The 15709-nt window shown below is 35.7% G+C and overlaps 1 protein-coding gene across 1 annotated transcript in view; it reads left to right on the forward strand.

Moving 5' to 3' along the window:
- Positions 1 to 15709, forward strand: part of MIB1 (mindbomb E3 ubiquitin protein ligase 1) — a 90892-nt gene that overhangs the window by 63326 nt on the left and 11857 nt on the right. The window contains exons 13-17 of the mRNA XM_015562719.1: positions 3105 to 3237; positions 5644 to 5730; positions 7404 to 7565; positions 9251 to 9432; positions 11760 to 11952. Of these exons, the coding sequence (XP_015418205.1) occupies positions 3105 to 3237; positions 5644 to 5730; positions 7404 to 7565; positions 9251 to 9432; positions 11760 to 11952 (757 nt within the window). The remainder of the gene's footprint in view (positions 1 to 3104; positions 3238 to 5643; positions 5731 to 7403; positions 7566 to 9250; positions 9433 to 11759; positions 11953 to 15709) is intronic.

A 15709-nucleotide genomic window follows, 5' to 3' on the forward strand; every position in this document is an offset into this window, starting at 1 on the left:
TTTATTTTTAATAAAGCTTTTTTCACATGATTTAATACTTACATCTTTAAAATTGTCCAAGAATTGTAAAACTCCTATAAATCCTGTTTCTCACATAGCCAAATGCATAGTGTAACAGACAATGTATGGCCTTAGTATCATGATTATTCAAATCTGAACATTCAAGTAGTATGATGTTATACTAATATTTTTCCTCATTAAGAATCTGAGTCAAAGTCTACTGAATATCTAGTACTTTGTTTGAATCCACTGGATGAGGAGGATTAGAATCCTTTAATTATTGAAAACAAACTAAAGTAGGAAAACTTAGCTTTTATGAGGTTCATGAATGTGATTTAGGGGTTTGTAGACTCAAAATTATAGGTTAAGATTTCTATGTGAATTTCTCAGGGCAGGAGAGTCCAAAGCTTTCCATGGATTTCTAAAGAAGTCTGTCATGCCTGAACAATGATTGTAACTTCAGTACAGCCACTGAAGGGTATTTTTAAGCTGTGATTCTCATTATACTTTGGATCATAAACCTGTTTAAAATCTAAGGAAAGCTATAAATTTTCAAATTTGGGTATAATTTTTGAGGTTCTTGGATCCTCCAAAATCTCTTCTCAGACTTCTTGGACTTGCTATTTGGGATTCATAAACCACTGCCATTAGGAAACATGTTCTGGCTCATATTAGGCCTTAGTCTCATTATTTTAGAGACTTACAGTTTCATTTACACATATTCTGCACCTTCAGACTGTTTCTCTATACGTTTCTGACATTTCTCTATTTCAATTTTTTATCTCACATACTAGAGACCTGGTGCACAAGTTTGTGCACTAGTGGGGTCCCTCGGCCTGGCATGCGGGATTGGGCCAAAATTGGCTCTCTGACATCTCCTGAGGAGTCCCGGATTGCATGAGGGAGCAGGCCAGGCAGAGGGACCCCACCGGTGCATGATTGGGGCGGGGGAGGGATGTGGGAGGTTGGCCAGCCGGAGAGGGACTGCAGGAGAGCTCCAGGGCGTGCCTCGCCCATCTCGCTCAGTCCCAATCAGCCAGACCCCAACAGCAAGCTAACCTACCGGTTGTAGCATCTGCCCCTGGTGGTCAGTGCACGTCATAGCGACTGGTCGACTGGCCGACTGCCCCCTGGTGGTCAGTGTGTGTCATAGTGAGTGGTTGAGCGGCCTTAGCATATCATTAGCATATCATGCTTTGATTGGTTGAATGGCTGGCTGAATACTTAGCATATTAGACTTTTATTATATAGGATATCACCTGGGTAATATATATCTTATTATTACTTCTTTACCTTTTACACCCTATTGGAAAAATTTTAAAAGCTTTTATTTCTTGTGTTTACTGCCTTTTTAGCTGTGGAGCAGTTATCTTAAGTTATAGTCTTAAAAAAGAAAAATATGTTAAGGGGAATTTTTTTCCAAATAGCCAAGATCTGAAAACAGCCCAAGTGCCCATTAGTAGATGTGTGGATAAAAAAGCTGTGGTACATTTATACACAATGGAATATTACTTGCCGTAAAAACAACACACCAACATAGAAATCTTACTTTTTGTGACAGCATGGATGAACTTGGAGATCATTATGTTAAGTGAAATAAGCTTGTCAGAGAAAGACAGATATCATATAATCTCACTTATATGTAGAATCTGATGAACAAAATAAACTAACAACCAAAGTGGAGACAGACTCATGGATACAGAGAACAGACTGATGGGGACTGGATGAAAGAAGATGAAGGGTTTAAGCAAAAAAGCATACATTTATAGCATACAGACACAGACAACAGTGTGGTGATAGCCAGAAGAAAAGTGGGGTTAGGGCTAGGTGGAGGTGGGCAAAGGAAGGGAAAATGGGGACAAAAAAAGACTTAACTGGTGCACGATGCAGTGTTCAGATGATGTTTTATTGAGTTGTAAAACTGAAACCTGTATGGGTTATGAACCAGTCACCCTAATAAATTTAATTAAAAAATAGAATATAAAATTGCAAAAAAAAAAAAAAAGCAAAATAAATTAAAGAACAATTCCTGGGTAAATATGTTAAGGGAGATTTTTTTCCCTCCAAATTATATTATGAATTTTCCACATAAAATATTTCTGTTAAGAAAAGTTACTGGTGTATATGGCAAGAAAAGTTGCTTCTAATTTTACTTTTCTTTGGTGGGGATGGGCTTACTTTTCTCTAAGAAGCATCATTTCTTGATAAGTAGCTTTCCAGCTCTTTTATGGTTTAACTAGATGCCCAGTGCACGAATTTTGTGCTTGGGTTGGGTCCCTAGGCCTGGCCAGCAATCAGGGCTGATCGGGACCTTCTGGCTGCTGGCTGGAGCCTTCCTTCCCTGGCTGCAGGTTGCCAGCTGGGGCCTTCCTTTGTTCCGTGCCACCCCCTGGTGGTCAGTGCATGTCATAGCGAGTGATCGGACTCCTGCTCTTCCCGTCGAACTTCCGAGGGGACATTGCATATTAGCCTTTTATATATATAGATCTTTGATGCTCTTTAGGATAACTGCCTTTCTTATTTTGGAAATACCTTATTTCTGATTCTTAAATTTCAAATATTAGATTATAATGACCCATTTTATGTCTTTTGACTTCAGCTGGTTTTAGCACTACTAAATGACATAGATTGTTAACTCTCTCTGCAGAGTTCATGTTAATCTTCAAGCTACATAAAATTTGTTTCAATTATTATTATTTTTTTTGGCACTGGTACTTTTGTTACTTGGTTGTTTTTTATTAACTCTTCCAGTAGTATATACTATTCAAATTGAAGCTAAGAGATTCCACAAATCAAAATTGTTATCCTTATTAGGGTATATTTTTTAACCCTTTGGTATTTTTAGTCTCTCATGGTTCTTCTCTGTAGCACTCCCATTCTATTTTGATTCTGTTTTCTAGTTAGTAACAGTTTGTTTACTTCTTAAAATATTAGAATGCTGTACATTTGAGTTTTAGAAAAATTGAAATATTTTTGTCTGTGCATAATATTCTTTAACGAGGGATATTTTCATTTGCCTTCAAAGGTTTTTTGAATATTTTTTCAAAAAACTAATTAAATATCAAATTATGTAAATATAAAAATAACATAATTTTGACTTTCAGTGCAATGCGTGTTTTACTATCTAAATTACCAAGACCATGGATTGTGGATGAGAAGAAAGATGATGGTTATACTGCCTTGCATCTGGCTGCCCTTAATAATCACGTGGAAGTGGCTGAATTATTGGTACATCAGGTAGGAAAAGCAATTCAATTTTTAACAATTTTAGACCATTGTCATTCATTTATTTATTAGTTCATCAGCTACCTATTAGTGTGCTACAGTAAAATCCCATGATGATGCACATTCAGAAATAGTACACATTCAGTCTTCTAACACTGATTATTAAAGGGAGGGAAAGGTGTGCTTGTGTGTCCCTCAGTCCCCAGTGTTCCCTCTGCACAGTCTTCCTGGATTGGTCCAATGAAATGAGCAAAACTACAAGGAATTTCCCAGAACTCCTGCCACTGTTGTGGAAATGTCAGTCAGCCACAGGACCAAGAACCATCATATTGATATCTAAGCTGATGTGGCCAGTTGCCATCAGGTAACACCAGGCTATAGCCAGGATCTGGCGGTTCAATTCATGATTGCTGCTGGACCTGTGGAATGTGTGGCTGGATAGCTGATGCACTCACCTTAGTCATTTCATTCATTTCCAAAATAAGACAACTTAACTTTTTATGACTGAATTTTTTTGGGACCTATTTATTTTAGTTTATAATGTTTTAGTATATTCAGCAAAATATTAAAAATGCTTCAATCAAGTATATGTCGTATAGAAGCACTGAAGTTATTAAAAAATGATCTGTGATCCCTGACTTCAAGGAGTTAAGTTAAGAAGATGCAACAGCAGAAAAATTTAGGAGAGAGAACATTATGTGCAATTAAATCCTAGATTATAAGGTAGATCCTCCATAAACTATACAAGTTTAGATAAACTACCCAAGTTTAGATAAAGAAATAGTTCAAAAGTTAAACTACCTTTCCCCTGCCATTTTAAGCCTTTATTTTATTTTATTTTTTTTAATATATTTTATTGAGTTTTTACAGAGAGGAAAGGAGAGAGATAGTTAGAAACATCGATGAGAGAGAAACATCGACCAGCTGCCTCCTGCGCACTCCCCACTGGGGATTTGCCTGCAACCAAGGTACATGCCCTTGACCGGAATCGAACCTGGGACCTTTCAGTCCGCAGGCTCACGCTCTATCCACTGAGCCAAACCGGTTTCGGCCATTTTAAGCCTTTATTATTAAAATTAATTCTTTTAGAAGTATTGTTAATTATAATATATTCTTTTTTATCCTAATCCAAATGGCACACCAATAACACACCGTCTTTGTTATTGTTGCTTTGTAGTAAGACTTGAAATCAGTTAGAGTAAGTCCTCTAACTTTGTTCTTCTTTCTCAGAATTAATTGCTTTACTATTCTGGATCTTTTGAATGTCCATATGTATTTTAGAATCAGATTATTAGTTTCTCTTAAAAAGTCTTTCTGGGAGTTTGATTGCTCTCATACATATTAGTTTTATCTTTAAGTTTTGATGCTATCGTAAATTGTATTGTTTTTTAAAAAATATGTTTTTATTGATTTCAGAAAGAGCAAGTGAGAGGGATAGAAACATTAATGATGAGAGAATCATTGATCGGCTGCTTCTTATACACCCCAATTGGGGATTGAGCCCGCAATCTAGACATGTGCCCTGACTGGGAATTGAACTGTGACCTCCTGTTTCATGGGTCAATGCTCAACCATTGAGCCACACTGGCCTGGCATAAATTATATTGTTTTAAAACTTCAATTTTGTATATTGTTAGTGCATAGAAATACAGTTATTTTTTTGTATATTGATCATATATCCTGTGACATTGCTTAAATTACCATTGGTCATTGGGGAAATAAATTATAATCACATTGAGGTATTACTAATTATCAACTACAATGATTAAAATTAAAAAGTCCAGAAAAGCCAAGTGTTGATTAGGAGTTGGTACAGTTAGAATACACGAACATTGCTGGTGTTTTTCAAAGCTGCCATTTTAAAAAACAGTTTGGCAGTTTCTTATAAGGTTAACATATTTCACTATACAACTAGCAATTCCACTTCTGAGTATGTACCCAAGAGAGCTAAGGACACATTTCCACACAAATATTTGTAGCAGCTTTATTTATAATAGTTTCAAAGTGGAAGCAAGCCAAATGTTCACCAGCTGGTGCCGGATAAACAAATTATGGTACATCCATACAGTGCATACTTACTACTTTGAAAAATCTAAATGATGGAAAAGTTCAGGAAACTTGAAAAGGAAATTCCTCACAGTCATAACATTACTGGAGTTTTAGCACAGTTGGGTATCAGAGTTGTAATCAGAGAGCATGAATGATTCCAATACAAACAGGATGATAAAGTCTAATCTTTTGAACCTGTAGCCCTTTTCTTAATTTCCTATTTTTTGTTATGCCAGACATTATGTGAGGCAGTTTTGCATGCTACTTTTTTTCCCCCTGTTAATCCTCACCCAAAGATATTTTTCCATTGGTTTTTAGTCCCCAGTGTTGTCAAATTTTAACTATAAAAACTTTGTTGTTGTTTTTCAGGGTAATGCAAACCTGGATATCCAGAATGTGAACCAACAAACGGCCCTCCATCTTGCTGTTGAACGACAGCACACCCAGATTGTTAGGGTAAAGTGCTTACTAACATGAATCTTAGTTTGCAATTGTATTTTAACTAGACAGATTTCTAGAATGTTTTGGAAATTTAAGTAACACATTGTTAGATTTCTTAGAAGACAGAGTTATATGTAAAAATTATGATTTTAGACTATTTTATATCAGTTTAATTTATAGTAGGGAATATCTTAAAACTCTGATATTTAAAGTTTTTATAATTTTCCAGATTTGTGAATTCCCAGAATATTAAATCAAAGAATTTCAAAGTAGCTTATAAATTAGTTTTTAAAAAGTACATTCCCTCTTAATTTATATAATTGAGACTGAATTATAATTTAAAACTTTGGCTGGATGTTTGCTGCATTGATTCCAAATAAAAGGTTTTTATTTTATTAACCTGGTGATTCTAGACAAAATATTTGAAAGATTATCTTTTAAAAATTTTTTTGGTAGAGCAGTGATTCTTAAAGTGTAGAGGCTGAACCAGTAGCATCAGCGTTGTTACCTGTGACCTTAGTAGAAAAGCAAATTTTTGGGCCCCACCTCATACCAATCAAATCAGAACTTCAGGGGTGGGAACTGGCAGCAATCTGATTTAATAAGCCTGGTAATTCTGAAACACGTTCAAATTTGAGAAACACTGCCCTGGAATGAAATTGTATGTACTCTTTTTGAAACAAAGTAAAAACAAACAAACAAGTAAAAACAATTTGCCAAGCCCTAGCCGATTTTGTTCAGTGGGTAGAGCTTCGGCTTGTAGACTGAAGGGTCCCAGGATCGATTATGTGCCTTGGTTGCAGTTTCGATCCTGGCGCCCTAGTTAGGGTGTGTTTGGGAGACAGCCAATTGATGTGTCTCTCTCACATCGATGTTTCTCTCTGTCTCTCCCTTTCACTTCCACACATTCTCTCAAAATCAATGAAAAAATATCCTTGGGTGAGAATTAACAAAAATAAACAAATAAAAACAAACAAATAAAAAAAAAACATTTGCCAATATAGGTAAGACTATATGCTTGAGATTGGTTTCTATGTATGCTGGTTTTCGAAAATTCTGATAGCATTTGTAGAAAGGATTATGAAAATTGTTAAAGCACCACAAGCAAAATCTTAAAGTTATATTTACTACTTAAAATATCTATTGAAATATATCAACTCTGCATTTTATGTTGTAGTTTAGCAAACACTTCACATTTATTGTTATTTAAAATTCCTCTTGCTAAAAATTCTTAATTTATCTATGATATTTGGACTTCCCTATGAGCATACATTTGGAGAAAATTGATCAAAGAGAATGGAATAAAAAATAACTTCTCCTTATTTGTTTAAATAATAGAATAATTTTGAACATTATTATTTGGTCCTATTAGAAGTACTTAAAATATCTCACTTCACATGTCTGAAATTAAAAGGAAAAAAAGTCCTAAAATTTCTCCAGTTATTTTGATCCTAGAGTAGATGAATTAAACAATATATTGGTTCTCATTTCTTTGTTTTCTTTAATTCGATACCCAGAATCATCACTATTTGTAAGGAGCCGCAGGGTTATAGAGTAGTAGCAAGCAAATACCTAAGAATTACTAGTGGCAGCTCCTCCAGGTGGGCTCTCTCACTATTGCTTTAGATATGTTGTAATTTCTTGTGGGTGGGGATACTTTAGCAAAATGAGATGTCTTTCTCTTTTAGCTTTTGGTCCGTGCAGGTGCCAAATTAGATATTCAGGATAAGGATGGGGATACTCCTTTGCATGAAGCTCTGAGGCACCACACCTTGTCTCAGCTACGTCAGCTCCAGGATATGCAAGATGTGGGCAAGGTCGATGCTGCCTGGGAGCCATCCAAAAACACTGTGAGTAGAGATAATCTTTAATTTAGTACCACTGAAAGTCATCTCCCTAATGACTACTAATATCAAACATCTTTTCTTTGGCTTTTTTGCCACCCACATTTGTTTGATGAATGTTTGTTCATACCATTTGTTTATTATTTTGTTGAGCTGTTTTCTTACTATTGAGTTTTGAGAGTTATTATATAATCTGAATGCAAGTTTTTTTAATCAGGTATGTGATTTCCACATGGTTTCTCCCAGCACTGTTTGTTGAAAAGACTGTCATTTTGTACTGAATCACCTGTTGTATCTTTATCCAAAATCAATTTTAACCATGTATGTGAAGTCTTTCTGAATCTGATATTCTGTTCTGTTGATGTATGTTTAGAATTATTGTCTTTAGCTATGTGATACCAGCCCACTGTCTTGATTACTGTTGTTTTTGTTTTTTCAAATATATTTTTATTGATTTCAGAGAGAAAGGGAGAGGGAGAAAGATAGAAACACCCATGATGAGAGAGAACCATGGATCGGCTGCTATGCATGCCCCCTACTGGGGATCGAGCCCGCAACCTCAGGCATGTGCCGTGACTGGGAATCGAACCTGTGACCTCCTGGTTCATAGGTCAATACTCAACCACTGAGCCATGCCAGCCGGGCTGATTACTGTAGTTTTATAATAAATGTTGAAATAAGATAGTATAAAACCTCTAACTTTTTTCTTCCAAAGTTGCTTGACTATCCTGAGTCCTTCACCTTCCCATATGAATTTGAGATTCATTTTTAAGAATGTAAAGGGGTTCTGTGACAAAGTGTTTGAGAATTGCTGCTCTGACTCCTATGTGCATCATTTTTCTCATTTTAAAATGAGGGAAAGGGAATAACTATCTCTATAAGGTTATGAAGATTAAATTAATTTATGGAAAGTGCTTAAAATAATTCTTGGTTCATTGTAGAGACTTTGTAAATGTTAACAATTATTATGACTGTTTTCTGGTAAGATGTTTGAGTCAATAGTTAGATAACAGAACCTGATTTGTTTTGTTCTCCATTTCTTGGCTTAATTCCTAGGTACTGGTTCTTTTCTTAACTTGTCTCTCCCCTTATTGTTTCAAGTTGATTCCTAGTAGCTCCAGAACCAAAAGAAAAGAAAGTACTGTTTCTTTAGCATCTCAATCAGAAGTCCTGTTCTTGAGTTTTATTGGCCTTAATTGACCTGATTTGGGTTATATGTCATCCCTGAACTAATCACACAGACAGGTTGATATCTGACTGGTTTGATCCATCATGGTCCACCTCTAAAGTGGAGAGTATGCCAATCCTCAAACTATCTGCCTGAGAAAAGTGGGGCTACAGGGGAAGGGGGAATGGATATTAGGGCTGCAACTTATCAATGTCCACCATATTTATATGACCTGTAAATTCTTACCAGACATGCATCTTTATATATAACACACACATACATGCACATACCTATGTGTGTACATGTATGAATATGTATGTACATATTCTATATACACATTATATATGTGGGGTATAAGTAGGTTTACAGTAGTTTTTAAGGGAAATAATATAATAATAAATAATAATGCAAGAATTAGCTGTGTTTCACATATTCACAACTGTAAACCTACTTTTTCCCACCCTACATTGGTGGTAGGAATTGATAAAGAGAAAATAATGACTCCTTTTTCATTTAATTTCAGTTAATAATGGGACTTGGTACCCAGGGGGCAGAGAAGAAGAGTGCAGCATCTATTGCCTGTTTCTTGGCTGCTAATGGTGCTGACCTTAGCATTCGAAATAAGAAGGGTCAATCACCACTTGATCTCTGTCCTGATCCAAGTCTCTGCAAAGCACTGGCAAAATGTCATAAAGAAAAAGTCAGGTTTGTATTATATTTATCATAAAAGTTGATATTTTATGCATAAGGTATCATGTAGTTTCATAACAGACTACTTGAAAATGCCTTTGTCTTTGCTCTTCCTCTACCTTTTTTCCTTTTTCTTTTTAAATTAAATTTATTGGCGACATTGGTTAAGAAAATTATGTAGGTTTCGGGTGTACAATTTTATAATACATCATGCTATTCCTCTATCTTTGTGTTGGCTCTTCCTTAAAAAACTTTCCTATAGAGATCATGTCTCTTATATTGTATTCTGTACGTTATTAAATACTAGAGGCCCAGTGCACGAAATTCGTGCACTTGGCGGCGGGGGGGTGGGGGGGGAGATCCCTCTGCCCGCCTGCACGCTCTCGCAGTCCGGGAGCCCTCGGGAGCAGGCCTAAGCTGGCAGTTAGACATCCTTAGCGCTGCCGTGGAGGCGGGAGAGACTCCCGCCACCATCGCTGTGCTCACCAGCCATGAGCCCAGCTTCTGGCTGAGCGGTGCTCCCCCTGTGGGAGTGCACTGACTACCAGGGGGCAGCTCGAGGGTTGAGTGTCTGCACCCTGGTGGTCAGTGTGCGTCATAGAGATTGGTCGTTCTGCCATTCAGTTGATTTGCATATTAATTAGCCTTTTATTATATAGCAGTGGTTCTCAACCTTCTGGCCCTTTAAATATAGTTCCTCATGTTGTGACCCAACTATAAAATTATTTTCGTTGCTACTTCATAACTGTAGTGTTGCTACTGTTATGAATCGTAATGTAAATATCTGATATGCAGGATGGTCTTAGGCAACCCCTGTGAAAGGGTTGTTCGACCACCAAAGGGGTCATGACCAGCAGGTTGAGAACCGCTGTTATATAGGATAATACTTTATGAATAATAAATTTAAGAAACTTTTCTAAGCCAGTCGGATCTTCCAGTACTCCTGTATGTTAGAGAAAGTTGTCTATAAGAAAAGTTCTCACTAGTGAAATTGCTGTGATTAATGTTATGTGTATTTAAAATTTTAATAGACTCTTGCAAAGAAAGGCAGTTTACTTGCTAACAGAATATATCTCATACAAACTCTAATAATCTAGCACCCTGCACAGTGCCTAATAGGCACCCAGTAAGTATCATTGAAGAATTGAAAAGTTAAATGAATGAACCACTTCCTGATGGAGTTTTTTTAAAAATGATCATTTCACACTTGCCTTCTTTTCTAAAAGTAAAATGTGTTGGTGATTTTAATTATTTATGATAACAACTAAATTTCTTATTGAAATTATAGTCATACAAAAGGTACATCTCATTAGTTTTTCATCCAAATGATGCTATACAACTATAATTGCCCTTTATACCTCTTTCTTGTTATTGAACATTTCAGGAGTTGTCCCCTGATCTTTGTGCTCTCTGTACTCTCTTGCCTCTCTTATAATTTGTGTAGTGATGAAAAGACACCTCTTTGGAATCCATGCATAAAGTAAAATTATAGGGAAATTAATATAATGAGTTATGTACATTTCTTTAAGTCTAACCTTAAGGGGCATAAAATTCTATTATAGGATGACAGAATGAATCTAAAACATACAGATACAAGGCACTGTAATTACTGCAGTAATAACTTTAAGACTGAGCTCTAAGATGAAACTGCTTTGTGTGTGTGTGTGTGTGTGTGTGTGTGTTTGTGTGTGTGTGCATGCGCTGGTGTGCGGATGCATTTCATGAGTTTCTGAAGACTGTAGTTGTTCATATACATGTATTTCTATGTCTTGTATCTTTATATGTATAGCTGCATTGTCTTCCTGTAATAGAATTTTTGCTCCCTAAGGATACAATTAAAGAAATGTCGGAACAGCAGCTGCAGTGACTTATTTTCCAAGTGCCCTTGTCAGTTGTGGGCTTTATAGACACTTCATTTCTTCCTGTCTGTACTTAGGATAACTAACATGGACTCTAGTTAGGATTTTCTTTTTATTCTTATACCTTTCTCGGCTGGTTCTACATAAGCAAAACAAGTTCTGAGTGAAACTGTGTCTATGCGAAATTTTTAACTTGTGTTTTTTATTTCCGTGTTAGAAGATTTGGATTCACCGTTTTCTAATGTGCGAGAACTTGTTCAATTTGTATTTCAAATAGTACTACAAATAGGTGAAGATACAGAGATGTATATAAAATAGAAAAATATAGTATACAGTGTTTCATATACAGATGCTTAATTTTTTAACTAAAGCTATTTTTATATATATTACTGATGGTCTAGATGTTTTTAAAACCATTTTAACTATTGAATTTGTAATATAAATATTCTGATACGCTTGATTTGAAATATTTTCTTTTATTAGTGGTCAAGTGGGTTCTCGAAGTCCTTCTATGATTAGTAATGATTCTGAAACCTTAGAAGAGTGTATGGTGTGCTCAGATATGAAGAGAGATACTCTTTTTGGCCCATGTGGACATATTGCTACCTGTTCTTTATGTTCTCCACGAGTCAAGAAATGCCTCATCTGTAAAGAACAAGTTCAATCTAGGACAAAGGTAATATATTTTTAATATGATATTTTATAATTTTATGGAGATCTTTGAAACTACAATTAATGATAAATAAAGTTATAAGATGCCTTGTGTCTATTTAATTTTGTTCTTCTGTTCTAAATATAGGAATATATAATTTATATATTTATTGAGACCACTTAGGAGATTCCTTCTTTATATGTAAATTATAGTCATTAAAAATAATCTACTATTTTGCTTTCAGAGCACTTAAAACCTAAAGATATATTGGATTCCATTTTGTTTTGTAGTTACTTATAAATTGCCCCCTTTCTGAGTACATGAACTGTTTTGTATTTATCTTTGTAAAGACTATAAGTTTTTTTGTAGAATGTCACATATTCTGGATTTGTTTGATTTATTGATCATGGCATTAGTTTGTTTTTCTATTGCCTCTATATTTCCTGTAAACTGGAAGGTAGGTCTAATGGCTTGATTAGGATCTGCTTAAACATTTTTTGCAAGAAAATGTCACAGATGATGCTACTCGTTTTATATCATTTCCTACAAGGAGGCAAATAAAGTTTGATCATCCTGCAATTAGTGATGGCCAAATTCTGCATCCACTCTGAACTTTTCATCTTTTCAGACTCCTTTTTCTTTTTAAGAGATATTCTTTTCTGGGTTACTGGTTTCATTCTTTTCCCAGGTAAACTCAGTGCTTTATCATCACTGTGCTGGCTTACTCATTTTGGTTTACTGAAATAATGGATTTTCTTTTTTAGTTTTTCCGTGTGTGTGTGTGTGTGTGTGTGTAAGGTGAGATTTAAGTTTCTTACAAATGATTCCTCAAGGTGAGGAGCTTAAACCAAACATGTTGGTTTTCTTTGGTTTCATTTATGAAGTTTTTTCCATTCTGATTTTTTTATTCTTTTCATTTTTCTCTTGATGCTTTCTAATCTACTCATTATTAATTAGAAAGGACCTGGCACTAATTATCCTAATGAATTAGCAGGCAGTAACTTAAAAGGTGTTACCTTACCAGTGCTTCTCACATTTTCATATGGAACCTTCTAAGACTGGATTTTTTTGTTGTTGATATGATCCAAATGACTATATCTTTGGTAAAATTTTGGCATAGGAAAAAGCATGAGGAAGTTATTTTTGGATAGGAGATAATTGAGTGTGTGTGTAGCTGCTTTACCTATTAGTAAAGGTGAGGGGGATGAACTAATAACACTGATTGTATGCTGGGCACTGTATTGGCATTTTATATGCATTATTTGTCAACTTTGGTTAATAAATAAATGTGGATTATTCTACTTGGCACTAATAACTTACCTTAGTTAGCTGCTTACAAGGTAACAGTTTGGGAAAGAATCTGAAAGAATAAACACCCGAGCCATTCTCTTGTTTTTAGATTGGTCTGTGTATTCTGCTTTTGTGCTTGAGACTTTATGTTATATTAAGCCTATTCCAACAAACCTTTATTGACTTGTTTTGTAGTCAAGATATAGATGTATATGATAATTTCCTGCTAAAAATTTATAATCTCTTGGCAAACTGTGACTTAGGTTGAGCTGCTCTGCCATATAGGATGTTGTAGGTGCTTTAAGACATGTACTAGTATAGTGAGTTCAGAGCCCCAGCAGAGTCTCAGATATTGTCTTCTAGTCCAACTGTAGTATTTACAGGTGGAAAAACTGGTGCTCCAGGAAGTACACAAACAGTTGGATGATAATGCAGTTCTCTTGATTCTTAAGTTCTTTCCACTGTGTTAAAATACACAGACAAAATGAAAAACAGTGTCTACAAGGGAGGATTGATAGAACAGGGAGGTTGAGTGGAAGGAATATGCTGTCATTTTTTTAGGCCAGTTCTGAATTCTAACAATTAGTAATCTTTCAATTTGTTTTTAAACTATGAAATTTTCAAACTTGTAGAAAAGTACAAAAACTAACATACCCACCAAATAGATTTGCCAGATTGGTTGCAGCCTTTGAAGATAAAGAAATAGTGACCCCAAGTGGTTAAAAGATATACACATCTTCAATGAAGATAAATTATAAAACTAGTAATTGGAGGAAGGGAGAATAAATAAGCTTAGTTTCTTTAGCAATTAAAGAAATACAAATTTTAGAATTATGAATTATTGCCCTAGCCGGTTTGGCTCTGGATCGAGTGTCGGCCTGCAGACCAAAGGCTCCCAGATTTCATTCCTATCAAGGACATGTACCTCAGTTGCAGGCTCCTCCCTGGCCGGGGCATGTAGGGAGCAACCAATCGATGTGTTTCTCTCACATTGATATTTCTCTCTGTCTTTCCTTCTCTTCCACTGTCTCTAAAAATCAGTGGAAAAAAAAATCCTCGGGTGAGAATTAACAAAAAATTATGAATTTTTATGAACTATTCTTATCAAATTAGTGAAAATAAATTTTAAAAAAACTAGGGGAGTGGGAAATGGGCACTCTCTTTTTTTTTCAAATATATTTTATTTATTTCAGAGAGGGAGAGAGAGAGAGAGAGAGAGAGAAGCATCAGTGATGAGAGATAATCATTAATCAGCTGCCTCCTCCATACCCCCTACTGGGGATTGAGCCAGTAACCGGGCATGTGCCCTGACTGGGAATTGAACCATGACCTCCTGGTTCATAGGTCAACGCTCAATTATTGAGCCACACTGGCCAGGCTGGTTAGTCTTTTAACTGCTGGAGGCTGCATAAATGCTTCACATTTTTGAGAGACCATCCTCACACTGTACATACACAAATCTTCATAATAAACATACTTTAACCCCTAGAGCAGTGATGGCGAACCTTTTGAGCTCGGCGTGTCAGCATTTTGAAAAACCCTAACTTAACTCTGGTGCCATGTCACATATAGAAATTTTTTGAGATTTGCAACCATAGTAAAACAAAGACTTATATTTTTGATATTTATTTTATATATTTAAATGCCATTTAACAAAGAAAAATCAACCAAAAAAATGAGTTCGCGTGTCACCTCTGACATGCGTGTCATAGGTTCGCCATCACTGCCCTAGAGTGCCGGGAGCGCTATCGTGCTCCTCCTGCAGTGCCACTATTAGATGCTAGTAGTTCACTCTTTATTGATAGATGGCACCTAAGCGCAGATTACTTATGATGCTGAATGTTTGTAGTTCTAAAATTGAATATGTAACTTCATTTACTTTCGATTCATAATTTTTTTTCCTAAACTGCTGTAAAATCAGCAAAAATGCCTTGGCAATTATAGCATAGTTCCTAAGATATTGGTTGGCACTCAAAGGGTTAATATACTAATTTCATTCCTGGGTATATAACCTGAGGAAAAATTCCAGAAGAGGAAAAAAGTTATAGTTATAAAGTGTTTTTTTTTTCTTTTAAATAACGGGATTGGGTAAATAAATTTGCTAGATTATTTTAAAGTCTTTATAAACAATTCAGATACATAGAGAGTTGCATTAGGAACCATTTAAAAAAAACAGCACATCATTATATATAGAGAGAGGTGAAGAGAATTCTTTTTTTAAAAAATTAATCCTTTATTGTTCAGATTATCACAGTTCCTCTTTTTCCCCCCATAGCTCCCCTCCACCCGGTTCCCACCCCACCCTCTGCCCTTAACACCCTCCCCGCCTGTCCTCATCCATAGGTGTACGATTTTTGTCTTCCTACACCCTCCACACCCCTTTCCCCGCAAGAATTGTCAGTCTACTCCCTTTCTATGCCCCTGATTCTATTATATTCACCAGTTTATTCTGTTCATCAGATTATTTATTCACCTGATTTTTAGATTCCCT

The sequence above is a fragment of the Myotis davidii genome, unplaced genomic scaffold (genome assembly GCF_000327345.1).
Source record: "Myotis davidii unplaced genomic scaffold, ASM32734v1 scaffold96, whole genome shotgun sequence".
NCBI lineage: Eukaryota > Metazoa > Chordata > Mammalia > Chiroptera > Vespertilionidae > Myotis > Myotis davidii.